Source organism: Pseudopipra pipra, chromosome 1 (assembly GCF_036250125.1).
Source record: "Pseudopipra pipra isolate bDixPip1 chromosome 1, bDixPip1.hap1, whole genome shotgun sequence".
Classification (NCBI taxonomy): Eukaryota; Metazoa; Chordata; class Aves; order Passeriformes; family Pipridae; genus Pseudopipra; species Pseudopipra pipra.
In genome coordinates, this window is record NC_087549.1 from 33,272,145 (window position 1) to 33,296,950 (window position 24,806).

Here is a 24,806-nt window from a genome sequence, read left to right on the forward strand (position 1 = left end):
AGGCATGACAGGTGTGATGTTGCCTAGATTTAAATTTAACTAAGTTGTATGGAGATCCACAGTCAGTGATGGGAGTTAGGGAAGCTGCAGGCAGACCAAGGAAGTGGAGAAGGAGGATTGTGAAAATGCTGTTACCAGAGAGAAAAGCTTTTTCAACTTCTCTGCATGGAAAAAATCAGATCAAGATCATTTTGTGTCTGAAGCTGTGCTCCAAACCCTCAACATTCACAGGATAAGCCTTTGCTGACGTTATATACTAATCACTTGTCTGGTGTTCGTATTTTACATACATATTTGTGTAGATGACATGACACGAGGTCAATGTTCGTGGTTCCCAATACTTTCTAATTCCTGATCACTGTGCCTTAGTCTCCTCACAGTGGTGATGATAAGAATAGTATTTGCAGATATTGTGTACACTTCTAGTTGGCTTTCTAACACTGCTTCAGCTTGGTCTCTTTAATGTATTAGTCCTCAAGAACATCTTGGCATAAATTTTCTCTTTTCTGACACAATTAGAAAACTTGTGTATTCAAACAGCTTTAAAAAGAAAATTGCAAAATATTGCAAATAGTCATCCAAGAAAACTTTCCACTTTTCTATTGTATTTGTTCATTCCTTTTCTATTGTGTTTTTATTTTGGATGATTTTTTGTAAGTTGTAATTGTTCCAGTTTGAGTTGTTCGTACGTTTCAAGTAAACTCTGATTTTTAAAACCTGGTTAAGAAACACCCCAACATTTAGAGCAGAAGGGCATCAGTCATCACTAATCATGGCAGTGTTTCAGATGTCTGTACTTGTGAGCTAGCACTAGTATGAACTCCATGTGTTCAACTGGTATTGGGGCTTCTGTTTGGGATGCCTAGATTTTGTTTTAGTATAAATGAGTTAAAGAGTAGACAGGCATGCTTTGTGAAGAAATACATGGACATGCAAATTGCCCATAGAATGGTTTGGGTTGGAAGGAACCTCTAACAGTCATCTAGTCCAATCCCCCCTGCCATGGGCAGGGGCATCTTTCAGTAGATCAGGTTGCTTAATGCCCCATCCAACCTACCCTTGAGCACTTCCAGAGATGGCACATCCACAGCTTCTCTGGGCAACCTGTTCAAGTGCCTCATCAGCCCCACAATAAAGAATTTCTTCCATGTACTTAACCTAAATCTAGGCTAAGTCTTTCAGTTTAAAACCATTACCTCTTACTCCTTGTCCTATCAATACAGGCCTTGGTAAAAAGTCTGTCCCTCTCTTTCTTCTAAGTCCACTTTATATATTGAAAAATCACAGTTAGGTCACCCCAGAGCCTTCTCTGCTCCATGCTAAACCCTAGCTTTCTCAGCCTGTTTTCACAGGAGCGGTGCTCCCGCCCTCTGGTCATCTTCGGCCCTCCAGATGCACTCTAACAGGTCCATGTCTTTCCTGTGCTGAGGACCCCAGAGCTGGAAGCAGTACTCCAGGTAGGGTCTCATCAGAGCAGAGTAGAAGGGGAAAGGGGAAAATCACCTCCCTCAACCTCCTGGCCATACCTTTTCTGATGTAGCCCTGTGTGCTGTTGGCTTTCTGGGCTGCAAATGCACAATGCTGGCTTATATCCAGGGTTTTTTATCCACCAGTATCCCCAGGTCCTCCTCAACAGGGCTGCTCTCTGTCAGTTCCCCACCCAGCTTGTACTGCTATGGGTGTTTGTCCCCACCCAGCTGCAGGATCTTGCACTTTATTGAATTTCATGTTCACACTAGCCCACTCCTCAAGCCTGTCAAGGTCCCTCTCATGGCATCCCATTTGTCAGTGGAATACATGGTAGTCATAAAAGGTTTGTGGTAGGCAGAAAGCTAACTTTTATTGGTATTGGACTCATCTCCAAGATGGTATCCTAAAAGAAATTTTTATCAAAATAACAAAACATGTTTTGTTTACGTGTTCTCCCAAATTACACATTCAAAGGTGTTCCTTCCAGTGACAGAATTAAAGTTCTTCACCCTTTCCCAGGAAATATAATACCAAATTTTGGCATGCTTTTCACGGTACAAATTGTACCTACCCACTTACAGCTAGGTTCTGCAGAGTCTGAAATATCAGATCAGCTAGTTCAGGAGACAATGTATTGAAGGACAGCAGTAAGGTACCTGGAAGCCATTGTAATAGTTGCATCAAAGCTGTATATAGGCAGGGTCTGTTACTGGAGTCACAGATCCACCCCAGGTATGGCAGCTTTAATTGCAACAGAAACCTTAGTGTTGTGCTGCAGAGGAAGGCTCTGAATAGTAACAAGAGGATTGCTGTGTAATGAAGAACATGAGACAGCACTTTTGAAAATTCTCTTATATACAGTAATGAAACAAAAAACCTGACTAAGGCTTGATGGAAATTAGGAGATGCAAAACTGACTTTAAGAAATTTAACAACCTGAGAACTTTGTAGTCTATTTTCATGCGTATACTGTCAATCTATTAGCAGATTTCAATACACTTTATATTGCTGACACATATAAACACCTGCCCTTAATGAATCTTTATTTTTGAGAGGTTGCGAAGTTCTTGATGTCTGCCACAGAGCTTTTTTACCAAAGCAGATCATTCCCTAAGCAAAGATGTGATCATTCCCTAAGCAAAGAGGCTGCTTGATGGTTCAGCCTGTTAGATAAAAAACTGGGTAATAATGTGATTCATCCTGAAGGCCTCTTAGTGCCAGAATTATAATTTCAGATTTGAATGCGTTCATTGTATTAGTTTAATTATCCTGTAAGTCTGAAATAATAGAAGAGTAATGTCAAATAAATAAATAGTTGATACTAATGGTAAAAGCAGTTAATGTAGCTATTAATAAATGTATTGCTTTCATTTTATTCTTGCATAGAGAGGCTTCTCTTTGGCTTTTAATATTTCATGGAACTGATGGGAACAATTTTTTTTTTACATTTTATTTAAATAGCATGAATTTGATACACTGAACAAAAGCTTATCTACTACTACAGATGTCAAGCCTCTAGTTATGACTCGTTCATAATACATTAATAAGTTTCCTAAGTATTCCATTATTAGTTTATAATCTGAAAAGTTTCACAAATTCAAATAACATTCCTGAGCAGTAGATTTTGTGTTTTGGTCTCTGATGAAGTTGACAGATGTGTAAAATCTCATACAGTCAAGTCCCTGGTGCAGCTGCAAGTGCTGAAGAGTGCAAGTTATTCCAGCTAAGATCAACATTAATTTACACTCAAATACCTTTCCCAGCCCAACCTTTTTATTCACATAATGCAGTTATTTTGTGCTGATTCCACTACTTTGAGGCAAACTACTTTTTTCTCACTGGAGTCTTCTAATGCAAAATCCAGAAGATAAACTGAAGAGAGCGTAATAGTCACCTTTAAAGAAGTTCTCTCCTGATTGATGAAGGTACCATCTTAAACCACAAATCTCAGATTCGTATTATTCAGGTTGGTGTTTTGAGTGGATTAGTCTCTGAAAATTATGTACTTAAAGTATTTTAAGAAAGCTAGGTGAAACTAAGTTTCATCCTCACGTGACATTTTGCAGGATGAGAGCACATTAGATAATCCTCACATCAGTGCAAAGATTTGAAACCACTGCATAAACATCTTAGCAATATGCGTGGTAGGTAGTTTCTATCAGCCTCTTTGTCCTAGACTTAATTTTGGCATGAATTTACAATGTTATTTACGAGATGTCTGATATCTTGAAAGCCATCATGCAGTTTATGCTGGTGTGGTTATGTGTGAGTGCTGTGATTGAAGTTTAAATGTTAAGAAAACATGCATACGCATGAATTTTAAACAGATCTGTTTATGCTGGCTTTTGGGGGGCAGGGAGGATGGCAGAAATTATATTAAAATGTTGCTACAGGGAGAAAAATTAAGAAGTGTCTGTCATTCATTTTCTTTTAAAAGCACGTAAGGGGTGCTTGAAGTTGGTTTCCAAAATGTTTGAGTTTCACAGTCTCAGGAGATTTCTACTGTTTCAGTGTGGTTACAATAAGGCCTCTATCTGAATTTCATCCAGTTCAATGGTCTAATGAAACTGTAAAGAAAGAGGGAGAGGATTATTCCCTTTACTCATTGTAATATCACTTTTATTTTTCTGTGTTTAAAGTAAAATTTGACTGCTGTTAATAGCACTTGTAAAATTTTTCTTTAGGTATGGCCAAGAAGCTGGGTGATTCTGTAGTGCACTAAAACTATCCTAAACTTTGTTATTGAAGCATGAGGCTTTATGAGGACTTCAAAAAATGTAAACAAAAAGTTTAACAAAAGAAACAATGAGATATTGAAGGAATGAAGTATTGGTTTTATTTTTTTGGTTTTTCCAAGATCCTTGTCCAGTCAGAACAAGGCAGTCCAGACACTATCTGCAGGTTACCTGTACTATGATGCAGTCAGGAGATGATAGTTCTTGTCTGTTCACTGACAGCAGAGCACAGACTGCTGACATGAGTACTGAGCTCAGCTGAAATACTATGACAAGAAAGATCAGCTTTATCTAAGCAAGCGATGCTTTCTGAACTGTAGAAAATCAATCAGCTGAAAGATCTCAGCTTTTTCTTCTGCATGTTTGTATAACTCACATTGCAAATTTAAAATGTGGATATACAGGGGAAAAATGCCTTCCCTGGCATCGGTAGGCAAAGGCAAGAGACAGTTGTAGCAGCAGTTATAACTCAGGTGTTTGTAGGATTTTTTTCTGAAAGTTTTGACTAAAAAGTTTAAAAATACAAGTCGAATATTTCAATTCATTTATTGGAACAAAAATGCACACTTTTCTTAAGTGGGTATTTACAAGTCCAAAACTCCTGTTATGGCCTTAGTCAAATGAATTTAGCATAAATCAAGTCATGATTACCTACAAACAAGGGTTTATGAACAGAAAAAAAAATAGACAGTGAAAACATACACTGACTTTTTTTTGTTCCATCACTTTAATAGATTTGGACAGAAACTGAAGTATAAGGAACCTCTGACTCCCAGACTGTCAAGAGGTCTGACTAACAGAACTAATGCCTCTTTTCTGAATCTAATCTCCACTAGTTTGGTGTTTAATGCAGCAAATATAATGACTAACAGAAGTGTCTGCCACAAAAAACACGTTTTTTTTAATTGTACTATTATACTGTAAATTCATAAATCTTTCTTTACCAGAGGAAGGTAGAAAAACCAGTAAAGTTTTGTATGACTGTAAATTTTTACTTTATAATCAAAACCACTCATATCTATGTAATGTAACATTTTATGTATTTGAAAAGAGTCTGTAATTTTTAATACAACATTGTATATTAAGCAAAACCACTGAATACTCCCAATCCAGTCTTTTTTAATTATTATTTAAATTTTACTTAAAGGAAGTACTGTGAAAAAATAATTTTAAAAACTTACCAACAACAAAAAAAGCTTTTACTAAGAAATTAAACAGCAGTGTGGTAATATAGCTTTTATGTATGAACTACATGTGGTCATTCAAAGGGTTAAGCTATGTGATTTCAGGATAAAAGGTTTCCTGAGTTGACTATTATTCCTATGGTCTGCCAACAACTTTGCAATAAATGGAATGATTTTTATGGGAATGTGGTTATTCACAGCAAGACTACAGTTGGTGTCAGTATGAAAAATTCTTCTTTAGTAGATTCTCTCAGCAGGGATAACAGATCTGAAAGAAAGGCAAAAAGTAGTTGCAGAGAACTCTGGCTGGTGTTGGTGACAAATTATGTTTACAAAACGATGGGTTAACTCATTGAAAAAGAAGAAATCAGAACAACAGTAAATCAGAGTCTTGCTCCTCTAAGTGTTGCTGTTCCAAAACAAGTTACCTGTGATTGTATTGTTTAATAGCTTATTTTTTTTGCCTATAAAGCGAGTGAGACTTCTAGGTTTTCAGTTGTGGGGGTGTAAAATAATGCTTCAGAAATCAGTAAACTTACTGCAAAGTTACACCACAGTCCATGAGAGAACATAAAATATTGGTAGGTAGGTATTAAAATAGTTCAGGAGAAAGGAGAAAAAAATCACTTGATTAGAATATAATATTCATTTATAATTATTTGTTATATTTATTATGTTTATTAATTATATATTATTTCTTAGTATCACTTGTCTATTTTTTACATCTGTGTATTTTTTGAAATAATATTATTAGAAGAAAAGTGTGGTGGAAAATGCATTAAAATATTAATGAACTTAGTGCTTTAATAACAGTTACTGCATTTACATTCGGCTTGTGATAAGCTTTCAGAACACTAAAAAAGATTAAACCATTAATTAAGTCTGCAGCACCACCACTGGGGCTGATATTATTTTCCATTCAAAATTAGGATTAAAGTTACATAGAATTTAATAATTCTCTTCCAACCATAGAACAACTTCATGCATTTTAGTTGCTTGGTTATTCATAAGTTAAATTGCTGGAATATGGAGGAGTTTGTTACTATATGGGTTGTTTGGTTGGGTTATTTTTAAGAAATAGGTAGCAGCTGTTAAAGAAGTAAACATGGCAGCTTTGAGTGCTTCCTGCTCTTTGTTTTCCTCATGGACAATTACCGCAGTTCTGTTTAAAACATTTCATTTGTGAACCTGTCTCAGAGCATTGCAAAACCTCGAGTATTTTCATTATGGTATGAATTTCCTTTGTTGTACTGGGATCATCGATGATGTGCCAGCATGAAAGAAAATCAACCTGGATGTGTTAATGTCAGGAAAAAAAAAGAAAAAACAATCCATTATGGAGCAACAGTGTTTTTGATAGGTGATAAAGATCCCTTGAGATAAAGGGATAGGTTTACTGACCTAAAAGTAAATATTGACCGTGATGATGCCAAAGAAAATAAACTTCTTAGAAAATTACATTTCACATTCTCTCAGAAAACCAGCACGTGCATTCTTTAATATTCTAAGAAATATTTCTTCAGTAGAAATATTTTAAAAGAATCTGTGAAAGGAAAACTTTTTGTTTGAAATGACTGTGATGTGATAGTTAAAGATGCAGCTGAAAGTAGAATCAGCTCTTGGTGATTGTTCATGGTGGTCATGTCAATATTTATTGCTGGTAATACAAAGAGAATCTAACAGTCCAGTTTTTCACAAAATGGTGGTTTTTGCCAGATGACCTTCATTTAACAATGAACAATGGACAGAAGTTCATGTACAGACCACTAGGTCTGCTTCTGCTGCTGTGAGAAATAGCTGTTTTCCTTGAGGCAAGTGTGCGATTTTGGCAGAGTTGGTCTGATTTGGCTGCGATTGGAGGATGGATCCTGGAGAGCCTTAGCAAATCTTTGGCCCTTGTCTTCCAAACTGGTTAGCTAGATGCTGAATAAGAAACACCTGTAGTTACTTCCTTAGAAAAAAAAACAAACCACCAAACATAGAAAGTACCGTAAGACATAGTGAAAATAGATTTCTGGCACTCAAGAAAATAAGCAATTACAGGAAAGGCTGTTGAATAAGCCTTATTCCTGGTGATAAACAAGGGGTGGTTTCAGGGAGAGGAAAGCTTCAGACAGAGCTGACTGAATTATTTCCCTCCCACCCCCAAATACCATAGGAATGGCAGCTGAACAATTCTTTGGTCACCCAGAGTGAAATCATCAGGCCTCTACAGAGAAATATCTATTCAAAAATTACTTTTCTCATTTGGTTGAAAGAAGAGTTCACCTCCTCCCAATATTTGTGATGTCTGTAATGGGAACCTCCTGACCAGATAGTGGCTAGGGATGCTTTATGAGAAGCCTATGATTCAACTTCTGGTAGTTCTCCTTCAGCAACAGAGAGTTCTGGGAAAGTCAAATGTGATTATTCCAAAAGCTTCAGTAGAGCTTTTTTTTAACAGCATTAAATTTATTTTTAGAGATATAAACCTAATTTTTAATGTACTATAAGTTCTGTGAAGAGTAGGCAGTTCACTTTCTAATGAACCCATCAACGATTGTGGACTCCCAGCAGGCATCACAGTACTTCCCTTTGCACATTCAGACTGAGACACCAAGCCCATCTATTTGCATTTAATTTTCCACAGTAGCAATCCAGGAACAGCTCAGTTTCAGTGAAGGAAGGAAAGATAGAGAGGAAAGGAAATGCAAATCATGTTATGGAATTTTCCCTAGTATGTATGTGAGGGAATGACTGGAAAAATAGTTTCTCATTTATGTGATACTACAACCATGGGTTACTTGCAGAAAGTTCATGAAATTCCACTTCATGCATGTGGAACTAAATTACATCACACATGTATCTGTAGGTAGACAAACAGAAATGCAAAACAAAGCCTTCATTCACAGGCAGAACTGTGGCTTTGCTGGTGTGTGTAAAACGCAGCTAAAAACTTCAACCCATCCAAAATTCATGATGCCTGGCTGTTGTGGAATGTGCTGCTGTAGTTAACGAGTGTTAGAGCTATGAAGAATAACAAATACCTCCTCTGCTCACTTGAGAAGATCATTCCTATAGGCTTGTGCAACTTACTAACCACTTAACTTCTTTCACATGGCCAACGATAAGTACCTTCATCCTAGTGCCACTGAAAATAGAGCCTATATGATTTCCTTTCTCAAGAAGATCAGATGGAGTGTTCTTTGCACATGTACAGCTGAGCTGAAATACATAGGAGCCTACATCACTTTATCACTTTATTTACCTTCCTGTTGCTTCTCCCTGAGTTGCCTGCTGGGGTTAAGCCGTGACAGGCTGTGAGGTGGCACAAAAACTCTTGACTCTCTAGCTGGCAGTCCCAGAGCTCCCACAAAGCATAGCTGTCCTCTGCTCCAGCTGGGCCAAGGAAGCAGTGCCTTAGCTCACTCCCTACTTCCACTACTGAGCAGCAGCATAGGGGTCAACCTCTACCACACAACATTAAGGGTGGGAAAGAAAAGGGAAGAGTAAATTCAAAGTATTGTGTAAAGGTCTTCAGGCTGCCCATAGGAGCAAATGTTTTTGCTGTCTATACTGACAAGGTTAGCAGAGAGAATTTTAAACCTGGTCCTTGTCCCATTAGCAGACAACTACAAAGATGGGAGACTTGCTCACCCAAAGCATTGTAGTTTCCTTTTAAACACGTGCAGTTGGGAGATCACCTACAGCACCAAGGCCCTTCAAGTTTAAATTAATTGATCATGTGGGACTGAGAGAGATTACGTCTTCTTTTGAAAATTTCCACATGAACCTCTCATTACCTGAGAAATTAGACATTATTTTAAGGCTTTTATGGAAAAAACATTCTTTTCATAATTTTAATTTTTAATTTTTTTTAAATTGAAATATATTTTTAAAATCTTTAGTATTTAGTGTCAACAAAGTGTGTATGTCCTAAAAGTATACTTTTAAGTTAATATGTTTGGGAATAGTTTATTACACTCTGATGAAATTCATGGTTTGCTTTTTTTTACTTCTTAAAACTCCTTCGTACTTTATTTTCACTGGCTTTCATTAATCATAGGATTTTTTTCTCTTTACAAAAGTATATATTTGCAGATAACAGGAATCATATCGTAAAGAAAGTATTTACAATGCTGAACTTTTAAAATATAGTGGATTTGACACTTAGAACTTAACATTGTTCTTTCCAGGAGTGACATAGACTCTTTAAATGGATAAACTTGAGTTTTATTTAGTCATTTCTATCTATTGGTAAAATTATTTCTCTGGCACCCCTCTCTTCCTCTTTCCCTGCAAAATGTACAAAAATGGAAAAACAAAGTACTTCTTCAAAGTTGTAATAAGAACTGACTCTTAGAGAGGCACTCTAAAACACTTCTCTTAGTAAGGTGATACGTTACAGAAATAGACTAGTTTTACCTTTTATCTTGTCTGAAATGGAATGTAAGGAGTGCATTCGGAGTGATAGGGAGTATCTCTGAACTGGAACCTGAACAACAAATTTACACCCTAAAGCAAGTGAGAAATCTCTGAAGTTTGAAGGACTGTACTTATTATGGTTGTCCTGAGCTCTGCTGACCCTCTGCTAGAGGTATGAGTTTACTTTTCGGTCTTCTTTTCAATCGAAAGATTTCAGAATATTGAGTAGTATATACAGAGACAATATCAGTTCACAAAATATCTGTCTCATGACACTTATGAAGTAAAGAAAACCAGCAAAATAGTTTTCTTTTGCTGTGGGAATGTAACTGGCACAATGCAGTTGCTCTTTAGATACTTCTTTGGGTCATGTTTTATTTTAAATTGGATTCTTCCAGTTACAAGGTGCAGTTGAAATGAAAATGTAAACCTTGGTTTTAGCATAGCTACTTCAATAAACACAAGTTGCAGAATAAGATCTGTATTTATTTTGGAACAAACATTGTTTACTTTAGGAGTATCATATTTAATCCAAATGCATTTGTTGATGTCAGCAAGCAAAATAGGATTTTAATCACTTTTTCTATTAGAAAAGAATGTCATCCATTGTGCATTATAAAAAGGTTACATGTTCGACACAGGACAGCACTCTAAAGTCATTGGCTGTGAGAAAGTTTGTTATATAATTTCAGTTCTTAGTCCTCAATGTTTATAATAGATAATAATTTATATAGATAATAAGCTTGTTTGGTTTTTTGTTTTGATGGGCTATTTTGAGAGTAAAAATGGGGTTTGGTTTTTTGGTAGGTTTTTTTGTGACGGTTTTTTGTTGTGGCTTTTTTTCACTATAAGCTTCTCTTTATAGTCATAAGTTTAAAATGGGAGCATTTTGAAAGCCTTCACAGCCCAATTTAATTCCTTGACTGTTCATCCACAAATTGTCAGACAGAATGAAGTGGATTTCAAGAACTCTCTTTGTTCTTAATATCCTGTGCCTGACCCACAGGTAATCTGCACCTTTTTTTCTTCAGCGCCGAATAATTGTGGTGGGAAAGAAGAGAAAATGTTAGGGTCACAAAGTGCAGGCTAGACAGAGATGACAGGTCCTGCCAATGGAGTGCCAGTGTTGAGAACCTGCGAACCGCAGTCTCCGCTTTTTCACATGGATTTGCACTGTATGTTAACAGGCACTCTGCGATGACGGGTTAGGAAGTTCAGCGCTTCAGCTTTTGTTGCCTCAGCTTGAAAGCAAAGTGCAGAGGGTTTTGTGTAGTTAACAAGTACAGAAGTACAGTAGAGGAGCATGAGGCACCAGTCATACGTATGTATATATATGCACACATAGACACAGAGGATATAGATGAGCTGTTGTTCTATGAAATGTCAATTTTCTAGCCTGTACACATACTAAAGATTTTGTTATCCTTCTAGTCAAGTAAAAACCAGAGATTTACTTGTCAAGTTTAATGACTGCTGTAAAAATAGTGTTGGGATCCTTGCATGTTTTCTTCCTAAAATTAAAATAAAGGCTGGCTGAAGCAATCTCCTTTTTATTTTGCTGGAAGGTAGTTACAAGTGTGAGTAAAAAGGTGTAGAAACCAGCAGTTTCAAGGGGTTTTTAAATGGTCATTTACTAACTAGCTTTGGAATATGTAATTGTTGCCTGGGACAAACATTTTCTGATAATCTGTGAGTCTGTGTTTCACAAAGAAGCACGTTGTGATGGCTTATAGGAGTGAGAAGTATTTGTGGAGCAGATAATAATCTGAAAGGGTATATATAACTTAAAGAATATATGTCTTATTCCTGGAAAAGACATAAACAGAGGTACTGCTGTCATAAAAAACTTCATTAAAAACTCAGCAGTGTGCACTTGAGGATTTTTTTTAATTTTTTTTTCCAGACACATCACATTTATAAAGGATTACAGCTTTAACTTGTTTTGCTAGATCTGTTCTCACATGTACATGACCAAATTTCTCTACTGTTCAGTAGGGAAAATGAAGCAGTGGATATAATTGTGTAATGACAGATACGAGAGGAACAGAGAATCCCAGCAATCATTTCCTGCAAGTTGGCCAGCTTCCAGGCTGTTTCAATGGGCACACTGATGTAAAGCCAAAAGGAAAATAGCTCATTCTGAAGGGTGGTTGTTGGTTGGGGTTTTTTTTTCCCTCTCTCATTTTGACTTTGCAGACTAAGGTATTGAAACAATTAGTTGACAACGTGGTGTTAGTTTTCTCATGGTAAATTAAGAAGATTAACCAAATGTGGAAGTGTATTTTAGCTATAATCAGCAGATTTGAGACTGTAATACTTCGGCATCCTCTGAGGTTATGCTCATAATATTATTCACATTATTCCTTTATATAATGTGCAAACTTGTCCAGAGTTATCTTGAGTTCAGTGTTTATTCAAAGACAGCATAATTTTTAGATTTATTTCTGTTAGTTTTGTAGCACAGAAATGTAGAGGATTCGTGCTAGCCATTGCGTCACTCCACTTGGCATGAAGCATTGGCACAGATAAGAGGAACTCTTGTAACAACCTTAATCTCTTTTTTTTTTAATTATTATTAGTTTTCCTACAGTAAATTGAGTAGTGAAACATATTTTACACAATTATGGCAGAAGTACACAACTTGACGGGTGGTAGCGAGGGAGCAAAGTAATATAAATATTTGCAGAACATTTCTGCCATAACTTAATGCTTTGCATATGAATCTTTATAAGGATCCTAAGTTAGTTTAAAGGAATGATTCCAGAGAACTACATAGGTCCAGGCATTTTAAGAGCTGTGAATGATGATTGTGGAGCATCTCTGGGAGTTTTTGGCTCGTCATACAACAACAGAAGAGAGAAGGAGGAAAAGTTAGCAGGAAAAAGTTAACAAATGCTTTGGGAATGGATCAGGGAGAAGACACAAGCTTTCCATGTACAAGTAATTCATTTTTGATTGTTGTTTTTCTTTGGCTTACTGCATTTCACTGGAGACATTCACTTAGCAATGATTGCAGCAGGTTTTAGTTTTTAGCACGGATCTGCTGCTGCTTCGAGCCCCAAAGCAGAACTGGTGGAAGGGAATGTAGAAACAAGTCTCAGTTACTCCATGCAACATCTGTTGGTTTAATTGAGCTGCAGGAGATTCAAGCTAAGCTACCAGTTGAGGCACAGAAAGGTCTGAGGGACACAAACACATGGATGTGTGGCATGCAAGCAGCTGTGCGAGAGAGCAGCAAAGGACAGCACGGACAGTAACTTCTTAAGCTACTATAGGTAGATTTGCTAAGTTACACATGCTGACACTCTCATTTTCCCTGAAAGTATTATCCCTAAACTATACCAAGTGCATTTTGCTTTCCAGGGGTTGATCCCAAAGTGCAGAGTTGCATCTCAGCCTGTCTGACTGAAATCCAAATCTTCAGTATAAACATGTCATCACTTGTAATTCCTCCTGAAGATTTCAGACTGGATACACTGAAGTTGCAAGGTCAACACCTTTAGGAGCAAAACACAGCTAGCTGCCTAATCTTTATACGTAAGCCACAGGATATTTTGCTCCTTACTTGCCAATTCAGCCCATTTTAAAAGAGAATCCCACGATTTTAATTTTCTGCTTTGGAATTGACTGCTAAACTGATTCTGTCATAATAAAATACATCTGCATAAATAACAGTGTTTCTACGGGGACTTCCAGTATTAATTTCAGGTATCACTTTGCCAGAGAAATTAAGGGGAGAATACTAGTACTGTATTTCCTATGAAAATTTAAAAAAAGTGTCAAATACATTTGTAAAATTTTGAAATGGTAAGCCTGCAAACAAACTTTTTTTTTTCCCCTGAATGGCCATTTACCTGTAAGTCAGCTTCCATCACAGAAACTTTTCTGAGAAGTACTTGAGGATTTTATGAGTCTTTGTTTATATACCTTTGCAAAAATATACTGGTTGGAAGTGCATACTTTATTTGTTGGTCAGTGTTTTACTATATCCCTGATTATGGTGCATAATGAGTTAACTGCTATTTTTAATTGTTGAATGTGTGGGTGCTTGCTTGTAACTAATCACAGGACTGAGCAGCGTCTCAGATAGTCTTTGCCCACAAACAGAATGCTCCACACAAAGCAAGCAGGTGAAAACAAATACAAGGTGTTCCGCCGGAAGGATGGATCAGATCAATTAATGATGGGCATGTTACTGGCATCTTTGAAGAGTTATTCCTAAAAAACTTTCCTGCTAAAAGAGCAACTGCTAATTGAGTGTTTTTCCCTTACTATGTTCAGGGGTCGAAAAATGCACCCATCACTCATTAGCCCAAAGTCTGAGTCAGCTAGACAGCATGAAAAAATACCTGGCACTCAAAGCTCACATTTAGCCTCAAAGCCATGCCCTGCCACTCAAGAGGAACAAAATAGTCGTGCACTGTTTGTGACCTTCCTTTAGTTGTAATGTAGTGTCAATCACATTGCTCTTTAATCCTTTCCAAATTATAACATGTATCTCTTGTGCTTTAATTTTGCTTCATCCCCCTCGTGACTTAACCTTTTTACTTCTTTTATTTCTGACAAAAGAGGACACTATTCTCTCTCCATTATATTCAGTATTTAAACTGAAATTTGTGGTGTTCGTGACCTTTTCTTTACTTTTCTTGCTTTCTTGACACTGTTTCTATACCTTTACCCCAGCAATTTTTAGTCTCTGATTTCTTTTCTGGGTTTTTCCCTCCAAAATACCTCTTTCTTTTGATACCACGTTTTCTATTTCTAATGTATCACTTCAGTTCTCACTTTCTACCTACCAAGCAGATGGTTAGACAGAAGAGGAGAATGTCTGTCATGTCCAAGGGCTTGTCATGGTCCCAAGACCTCAAATTGCAAATTGAAGTTCCAAGTCTCCAGGTTCTCTCTAACTATGGGATCTAAGATGTAGTGGTCTCATTCTTCCTGTCTTTGTCTTTTGTCTGAGTGTTCAATTTGGAAGTTTGTTGAGTTATTCCTTCTTTCATCTGCTCCTGTGAGAAGATGAGCTTCTACTCCTTCCTTTAGTTTTGTCATTACTAATAAAACTTGTTCCTTTTTCCCAGATTTCTATTTTGAGTCTTCTTCTCCAGCAACTTGTTCCAGTTGTCATTCACAGTTTCCAAGCTGGGGAAGGAGAAGTCACTGAGAAGTCGAAGAGTAATTAGAATGAGAAACTAATGAATTCAGGAGGGTGTCCTTTCTTTAGCTTACACTCAGTTGATATTTGAATTGTTAACTTCGTATGCATTTGGATGGACATTTGCTTTCAGTTTTAAACAGCAAAATAATAATAATTTCTGTGAATTTGATAACCTCTTGAAGAAGCTTCTGGCTCTTTTTTTAGCCAAGTTGATTTTCAAAGCCTGGCAACATATGTTCACACTTGCAGTTTCATCTGTCTGAGGAGTAAAGTCACTGGATGTTGGTTAAATATGAGCAAATGTAGTATTGTCTCTCCTGTTCTGGTTGTCACTCCTGCCTCTCTCTCTAGCACAAGCTACTTATGTATAAGATTGGAAACAGTATGCATTACAGTATGAATTAGTATATGTTGTAAAAGTGCAAAAGACCACACCTTGTTCTTCAAAGCATTTTTAGTTTCTGAGGTATTACTTTATAAAAATCTAGAATCCACAGCCACCATGTGAGGCCAAATAGGCTCCTTCAGCTTTTTTCTTATCTGAGGTTGTTGACCTCAGGAGAGGAGGAGAAGGTTACAGGGTCAAAGTCTTTTCCTCCTTGGAGCTTGCTGCTTGCTGGGAGAGGGTTGGCTGGAAAATAGATGTTTTAGAAAAAGGGTTGAGGGTCATGATTTTAATTCTGTTAGGGAACAGCTGGTTTGAGTTTCTTTCCACTTCTATCTTTCCTCCCTTCCTCACAAATCCATGGAGAGAGAAAAATTTGTTCAGAGGAAAGCAACACAAAAATAAAGAGTTGCAGTATTTTCATCTTTAAAAGAGATCGTGTTTGTTATAGGACTTCACATTAGGAGAGAGAAGAGGAAATTATTAAAATAATTGAAATCCATTATTATTACAAGCATTGAAATGATATTGATCTAGAGTGTCAGATGTTTATTTGTTTTCCTGCCAAAAGTTAAAACATTAAAAGTAATGTTCCAGTGGTTTTGGTTTTTTGTAGATAAACAATACACATTACCAGTTTTAATTTAGGGATGGACAAAGCTAATTTTGAATGTACCATGGTAGTTTGCATACAAGTTGCTGAAGAAAGATGGTTTAATTCGGCTATTTCTGTTCAGATTTTCTTCATTTTGGCATGCTGCTTTCATGCACTAAGACCAAAGAGAGAGGAGGAAACTCACAACTCTCAAATGAATGGCAAACTAGGAACAGATTTTTCATCTGCGCTCCTCTGAAACACTGGCCTCAGGCTGTGTTGGTGTGTGGCTCAACAGCAATCAGAGGTCATAATTTCATTGGCGGTTAGCATCAGGTTTAATTTTTCTAATATGTTACATTTACCAAAATGTCTGGTTTCAGTTACACTTATGCACTGACTGAATCAGCTTTGAGCAGCATGATGTTTTAAGGTACCTGAAAGGCTACAAGAACGTTTATGGAACACATATGCTAATTGTTTTTAACCACTTTCCGATCTAAACACAAAAATGTGTTTCTGGAAAGCCATTTAACAGTAGTAGCTAATGACGGTGTGCATTTATTCTAAGAAATGAGCACAAGGAAATAGGTAAAACAGTTGTTTTAACAAGACTGCCATCTACTGATTTCCACAATTAAAAATATTCCTGATAAGTAAATTGTTCATAGGGGGTTTTTATAGCTTTGTTTTCAAGATTTGCGAGATCAAGAAAATTATGAAGTCTTTCTGTCACCTTAGGAATGCGACCAGGTTCACATCGATGACGTGTCTTCAGATGACAACGGTCAAGATTTAAGGTACAAGAGAATTCATTAAGATAAAAAGTTGCTTTGCAAATCCCTTCCCGGGAAAGTGATGGGCTGCTGGAATGCTTACAGTAGCCTGCACTCTTTTTACTGTCTCCTTCTTTGCAACCCAGCAAAATGAGTAGCTGGTGGTTCAATGTAGCCCGTTACCTTTTATTAATCTAGGGGTTTTCTTATGTCTGACTAGCACCTATAACTTCGGAACAGATGGCTTTCCTGCGGCTGCCACCAGCGCAAATTTGTGCCTTGCGACGGGGGTGCGCGGAGGAGTGGACTGGATGCGAAAACTGGCCTTCCGCTACAGACGAGTAAAAGAAATATATAACACCTACAAAAATAATGTTGGAGGCAAGTGACTCTGGAGTGTCGAACAAATATTGATTAGAAGTAGTAAATGGGAAGAACTGGTTTCTGTTCCTTTTTTAACCTAATAGAGTTTAGTGAGCTGTTTATTTTGCAGTGTGTAGAAAATTGTCTCTGAGCTCACGAAAGGGAAGGAAAATGACAGAGAATTAATTAATATCAGTGCAAACATGCCCTTATCTACTCCACAGGTCTTCTTGGTCCAGCAAAAAGAGAGGCTTGGTTACAACTAAGAGCAGAAATCGAAGCTTTGACAGATTCTTGGTTAACACTTGCACTGAAAGCACTCACCCTCATTCATTCGAGGTGAGTACGAAGAGTACCAAGGAGTCTCTAGGGTGTCTGCTGATGATCTAGAAGAGACTGCCTGTTCTGGTGGGCAAAATGCTGAACCTGGAGGACCTTATTGTCATTCCTTGTTTTGGTCTGACTATGCCACTCTATCTTACCCTCCTGGAAAGTGGTAAAAAAACCCGTTCTTTTTAAGTGGCAATAATAATAATGAGGGGTTCTGATGGGAGGGTTAAGGTTTTCCTGCTTTTGTTTTTTTATGTTTTGCTCTGTTAAAAAAGGGTGTTTGCATTTTTTCTTCCATAGGACAAACTGTGTGAACATTCTTGTGACAACTACTCAGCTAATTCCAGCTCTGGCAAAAGTCTTATTGTATGGACTAGGAGTTGTATTTCCCATAGAGAATATTTACAGTGCAACTAAAATAGGTGAGCTATTTTTATCATGTTGTGATACATTTAAAGCTGTAATTCTAAAAAAGAATAGAGGAATTGTGGTCTGTGTTTAATTCTGACATGCTTTCACTGTAGCAAATAGAGAGATTGGTAATAATTGATGTCATGCTAAAGCATCCTAAAAGTGTGTTTCAAATGTTTGTCATGATCCAGCACAGAAAGCTTTATACAGTTCTATTAACACCGATGCAGCCTCTGTTAGGAAGAAATATAATTGCTTTTTCTCATCATTTCTCAAAACTGTGGGGCTGTGTAGCAGTTGAAAAGGCTTTTTAGTAGGCTGTAAGAACAGAACACTGGAGTGTCCCCAGAGTAGCAGAAGATATTCTGTAAAGGTAAGCTCTGGCTCCATTTGTTTTCGTGGGCTCTGGAGCAAATTTTGGTAAACAATTTACCAGAAGCAAGAATGTTTTGCTGCAGAATGTAATTATTTAAGTTCCCTCATACTGACTTTAATAAACTTCAGCCAGGCAAATGTTTATTTCTGTTTTCTGGTTCAGTATAAAAGATGTCATTCTGAGTATGTAGAAGTACATCAGACCAGATGGCAACAGTGCTTGTAGTTTTTAATGTGATTATGATGTGTCTGTTCTGTCTCAGATTCGCTCAAAATTGTGGGCTACAAGAAAACATTTTTCATGTGTTCTTAAATATCCATAATACAGGAAGCTCAAATGGCCAAGGAAAAATTGTGGCATATTTTGTTGTATGTTTTGCTGTTGTTGTTTTTTTAAAAAAAAACACAAAAATTGGTTCACAGTTTTACAAAGACATGTGAAAGCACTACCGTAAAAAATTTAAAACTGTTTGCTGGATATAAAAGTAACAGTGTCATCTGTCAAAACTTTATAGTAAATTAAAACTTTGAATTATAATACTTTAAATACACATTTTAATTAAAATATGTTTTAATAAATATTCACTTGTAATTCATGTACACAGGACAAAAGGGTATTTTTGGAAAAATGTGTTCAGTCACTGTCACAGGAAATCATGAGATTTTTGTGATATGACACAATTAATAATTTTCAAGCGTTGTTTCAACTTAGTCTTGGAGGTTTCTTATGCCTGGCACTACTGTTAAAGGATATCATTGAGTATTTTGGCCTCTCTGCTGGTCAGAAAGCTTCTTTCAATTTCCAAGCTATTTTTTCTTGGGCTTTCATGGTTCTATAGCTGAAATAACTGTTTTTAAAAACACAATTTTTCCCATCCGTTGCTGCAGGCACACAGGTAAGCATGTAGCATGACCAGACTCAAGTGACCTTTCAGAATGGGGACATTTGAAAAAGATCAGCTGTAAGCATTTACTTTTTTTTCTGGCTTCTCAGTACCAGTACCTGAACCTTTACAATATGGGTAAAAATTGAAAAATAGGAAATTTAGGTTAGCTATTAGGAAGAAATTCTTTACTTTGAGGGTGATAAGATCCTGGAAGAGGTTGCCTAGGGAGGCTGTGGGTGCCTTGTGCCTGGAGAGGTGTTGAAGGCCATGTTGCATAAGGCCTTGGACAACGTGGTCTAGTGGGAGGTGTCCCTGTCCATGGCAGGGTGGGTTGGGACTAGATGATCTTTAAGGTCCCTTTCAAGCCTTAACATTGTATGATTTTGTGGTACTTATGCGTAGGACTGGACCACTAAGATCATATCGCTAGGTCTGTGCAGTGAAGGAATGAGCCATATTAATGGATACCAGTGAAGTATCAAGGACCTTGCCCATGTATTGGATTACAGGCATTTAAATCTAAATCTTTTGGGTGACCTTCTAAGTCAGGATACTACTGTTTTAGGAGCTGTGATTAATCTTGTCACATGTTTTGGAGAAAAAGGTAGAATTTCAACTCAGATGCAGTCAATTTGCTCGATTCAGGCTACTGGCCATAAACAAATGGTAGAGAATTCTCCTAGTAGGGAAAATCCCCACAAAACCTGTCTCAGATTAGGGAATGAGAAAAGAAAGATGATATTGCAGACCTCTAGTATGCTGTGTCTACCACGGCAGTTGTGCTGAAGGACCTCATGGTGTAGATTTTTGGGTTTCCTGTCAGCTACTGTGGCAGGACTAAAGCTGCAATCAGCCTTGATACATCATCCTGTGGGAGAAGCTCTTCTCTCCCAATAGTTCTACTTGTGTATTCAAAGTGTTGGGGACATCCGGGCTAAAAAGTTATTTATTTGATATCATCCCATCACCACCTAGCCTGAATATTCTGATCTTTTTCTTTCAGGAAAGGAAAGCTGTTTTGAGCGAATAATTCAAAGATTTGGAAGGAAAGTAGTGTACGTTGTTATAGGGGATGGTGTCGAAGAAGAACAAGGTGCAAAAAAGGTAATGACCTTTTTCAGTGCAGGTTGGTTTCAAGAATCTGAAAGCAAAATTGTCTTTTCTTCAACATGGGACATTGACATTTAGACTTGGTGTCTTTGCCTTATGAAATATGTTTTCACCATATCTAGTAGTAAGCTGCATAAAACTGTAGATAATGATGTGTCCTGCTGTTCTCCAAAAGATACATGAAGCTAGCTATATACGTTTGATGTGTTTCAAAAAGGGGCCAGAAAATGGACCCTGGCTTTTGTGCCAAGAATTAATAGTTCTGTTTTCATTGGCAACCCAAAATACCACATAGGATGTTATGAATGTAAGCAAAAAATGGCAATTCTTACTGATCAAAGGCAGCATGCTATTTGACTGTATGAAATATGTATATGTTAAACCTTGAAAAGGTATGTAGGACTGGAGTAGGTATACAGAAATTTCCATTTTCTTGTGTGTCCGTAATTTGGATTCTGCGTTCAGGCAACTGCCTGTGGCTTGGCATACATTCATAACCTCAGATAACTGTGCAGAGATTACTCTGTGACTATTATTTTTTGCTTTCCTCTGGGAAGAAGGGAAAAATTTCCATTTTTTTCCCCCAATGTGGATTAGGCTCCATAAAAAGCAACACTTTCCACTAACAAATAATAGGCATTATTTTTAGCCTTGCTGTTACACCCAAGTGCAGCAGATACAGACTCTTCACTTGGAGAAATGAGGTACAATATTGGCTATTTAAATAACAGGAGAAAGAGTAGGAAAATGGGCATTTCTGTTCTTTTTTCGTTTCACAGGTAAATTGCTTTTACACAGCTGCTTTTTTACTACAAAACTCTCTGTGATACTTCTGTATCTCTTGGAGAAGTGAAATTAATTAGTCCACATGGTGTTTTAACAACCATTGACTGGTTTTGCTTCATGAAATCTGGTTTTTGTGCCCCTTAAGCCTTGTGGGTAGGTTCCTGGCTCAGCCCACCACTTTGCTGAGCCTCAGTTTCATATATCCTTTTGGCGGACTGGCGGGAACAGTTTTCTCCTTTCTTCTTCAGAAATGCCTTTCATCTTTGTGGAGAAATGTTTTCCCCGCAGTAAATGATTACATTTTAAAAGCTGTATTTAAGATCGGGGGGGGGGGGGAAATTCCTTCCCTTTGTTCCTTTTCTGTTGCTCAGTGAAGTAGTGTTGTATGTGATAATGGCAGGAGTAGTCCTTTCGGTAACATTATCTATTTCAGTGCTTTTTTCAACGGGAAACATGATTCAGAAAAGCATAAGAAAAAGCCTTTCCAGTCGCTAAGAGGAGTAGCAGTATAGAAAGTTCCTTTGTGCCATTACTTCTGTGTATTCTTTTTTGGAGGAAGGAATTTTCAGGTTGAAAGCATGTTAGATGCTCTGGATTAAATTATCTGCTGCAGAATGCCACAGAAGTCAATAAGTAGACCAGCAGCCCTGCCTTTCTGCAGAAACTACTAATTTGATAAGGGAAAATGCTTCTGTGATTCTTGTCCTGCTTCTTACTCCACCAAAAAAGAAATCATCATTTCACACTGTGGAAGCAGGATTTGCCTCTTAAATTTTGGCCCTCTCATCCTGCAAGAGCAGGAACCACCCAGTGCCTTGTGGTATGAGGAGCTGCTTCCAACTCAGATGATGTCTTTGTGGTTATCTGCTCCTCAGGTTTTTTTTAGGGTTACTAGGAGGAGCAAGCATGGGCATGCACCCTAGTGTGTACTGTGCTTCAAGTTAAAGACGTGTGCCCTGTCTAAGGAATAAATAGTATCGCTATATGAGAAAACAGTACAAGCCTAGACCTTCTCTGGAAAGCATGCAAACAAAACAGAAGCTTTACCTCCACAGAGTCACCCAAAGCACATCAATCCAAAGTGGCATAACTGTCCTGTGATGTACCCCATTATGGTGCTTATCCCCTGAACCTTGGTAGCTGATTCCTTCCTGCCTTCCTATCAGTGCATTGGGTTTTGTGGTATTCTCAAGCCAGGGACAGGTTTTCTGTTACCCCTTTGCACAGCAGTTTGCTGGAGGGGTTTGGCCTGTAGTGAAGCTGTTTGTATGTTTCTTTACACTACTTAGAGTGTAAACAGTACACAGTTCTTTAAATAGCACTTCTTTGCTTACATGTAAAAAACTATTATATCTTTTCCAGTCTTTTAAAGTGAGCATATAAATGCAAACCTATTTAATTTGAGAGATTTTTTAATTCTGAGTTCATTTAGTGAAAAAAAAAGATAAACTTCCAGCTTAGGAGGTAAGAAAGTTAAAGTATATTATTAAAAATAATTTACCAGTAATTTATGAATTGCTTCATAAAACAAGATTTTCATTTATGTCCTTCATTTACAGAAAATTCTGAATCAATACAACAATAGGAAAAATAAAGGACATATTTAAGATTTTTTTATTATTGTCATTTTCATAAAAATTCAGTAATAGAAACTTTTTAATACCATTTAAAAGAAAATTGCTCTTTTGAGAAACATTTTTAGGATAAACTGTTTGTTCGTAAAATGCCTCTTTTGATTGATATAAGTAAATACAATACACTGAGAAAACTGCACACTCTTTCATTTCTGGTAGCACTGGTCAAGCCCTGGTATCAACACCTTTGTTTAGCTGTCACTTCCAACAAAATATTTTATGAGACAATTAAAATTCTCAGGACGCTTGCATTGCAGATTGAGGAATAATCATACCCTTCTGGATCAGTGCAGCAACCAGCCAGCCTGGCTCTAACAGCAGGGTTCACGTGGAGGTTGCTACCTTCCTATCAGCTTTCCCAGGAAAGGAGGGAGAGGAAGGCAGAGAGAAATCAGTGTGAGAGCCAAGGGGTGCTCAGGAGATGCTGGCACCAGTGCAGGTGCCTTGTGGATCAGAGCCGACTGCAATGACACAGCTATTTGCAGAATAAGTTTCTAGGGTTTTCTGCCAGAGAGTCCATTGTCTTGGCTTTGCTTTGTGCTTTGTTTTTGGAGGGTTTGGTTTGGTTTTGTTGTGTTTTGTTTTGTTTGAGCTCATCTTTTGACTTCGCTTTTGGAGACATGTAAGGGAAAGACTTGTAAGGCGGAAAAAAAACCCCAGCTCCTGAGTTTTTCTACTTAGGAGAATCCTCCCAAGGACTTCAAATTTGTGAGAGGAGACAAAGGAGGAGGCTCTCTGCACTGAGGAGCTGGATTTTACATCAGGTGGTTCGGGAGAGCCTGAGCAACTGGGCTTCTCCCTTTGTCTCCAGAATGGTCATACTGCCTCAGAGGGAAATCATGAGGAAAAATCATAAATCTTTGTGGAGCAATAAATAGAATATAAATGGGTATCCAATATGCCACTGCTTTTAAGCTCACAGTCACACTGTGCTAGTTGGGTTTGGGGTAGGAAATAAAGACAGCCGCTTAGCAAATCTGGCAGGAATACAACAAAAATACTGTGAAAAATGACAAAAACTGATGAGTTTTCTATTCAAATCCATCACAAATCTCAGGAGTAAGGTTTTTGTATAAATATGTGTTCATTTAAGGGAAGGAAGATAGTGTGCACTTTTTGGTGCTGCTGTCAAAAACTGGATTTTTTTTACATGTGCATTAATAGAAACACTTCACTTTGTGAAGCGAAATAGTTGTAGTTTTGTTCTTTCAGTAGGTACGTGCTGGAAAATAATACTACTTCTATTTCAGAAATAAAATAACTTAGTGTTCTACACTATTTAATAATTTTATAATTATTAGGTTTGCTAAATTAATAATTTTACTTTTCATACTTTTTACATCAAAACCAAATTCAAACTTTTGCCACCATATTTAATTTCAAAATGTCACCAAAATTAAATGATAAAAAAAATCATAAAGGTTTTATTACTAAGTATCAGCTACAAAACTATTTATGTTTTTAAAAGACAAAAGATTCATATTTACTTGGAAGATACTGAAATAGTACATAAAATCGTTGTTTTACCATGAGTCTAGATGCCTATTCTTCCAATATGCAATAAGAAAAGCTGCCTTACAGTTTCATTACATACTAGTGCATCCAGTTTCACCACCTATTTATTAGTGGTTAGCATCTTTAATCCGTTCTCCCACAGCAGCTAATGAGATATTATCATTTCTCAGTTTGCTTAGAAGACACATGTTCTACATGACATGTGCTAAGTGTTGGCAGAAATGGCTTTTTAATGGCAATATTTAGTAAGTATATATACAAAGGATCTCTTGCCCAGACATTTGGTAAGAAAAAATGTACGTCTGTCTCCTGGGTGTGTTGCCACTTTCATCATGGCTGAATAATTGTGAATAAACGGGGCATGCTAATACAGGAATAATACATACTGTTTTGTATGATAATTTTTGTTACTTTGTTTCATGTTGTAAAATCATTTATTATCTTAGATAAGGTGAGAATCAGTGTACATGCCTCATGAAAACACATGTGTATTTAGGAACATATGTGCGTGAGACTATATATACACAAACATATCAATCTATACAGATCTGTATCAGGTTTGTTTTCCCTCCTCATAGCTATGAAGGCTGTGCTCTAGGGTCAGACTGATAGAAATGGGGATTGGCCACGTTTGGCTGTGCAGAGAGTGTCTGTGCACATTCCAGCCCCATGCAGCCACCATGTTCCT

The 24,806-nt window shown here is 37.3% G+C and overlaps 1 protein-coding gene across 12 annotated transcripts in view; it reads left to right on the forward strand.

The window, feature by feature from the left end:
• Window positions 1-24,806, forward strand: part of EYA1 (EYA transcriptional coactivator and phosphatase 1) — a 163,727-nt gene that overhangs the window by 133,353 nt on the left and 5,568 nt on the right. For all 12 annotated transcript variants that reach the window (XM_064651004.1, XM_064651029.1, XM_064651023.1 and 9 more), the window contains 5 exons: window positions 16,673-16,731; window positions 16,928-17,088; window positions 17,295-17,409; window positions 17,701-17,822; window positions 20,077-20,177. In XM_064651004.1, coding sequence (XP_064507074.1) covers window positions 16,673-16,731; window positions 16,928-17,088; window positions 17,295-17,409; window positions 17,701-17,822; window positions 20,077-20,177 — 558 coding nt within the window. The remainder of the gene's footprint in view (window positions 1-16,672; window positions 16,732-16,927; window positions 17,089-17,294; window positions 17,410-17,700; window positions 17,823-20,076; window positions 20,178-24,806) is intronic.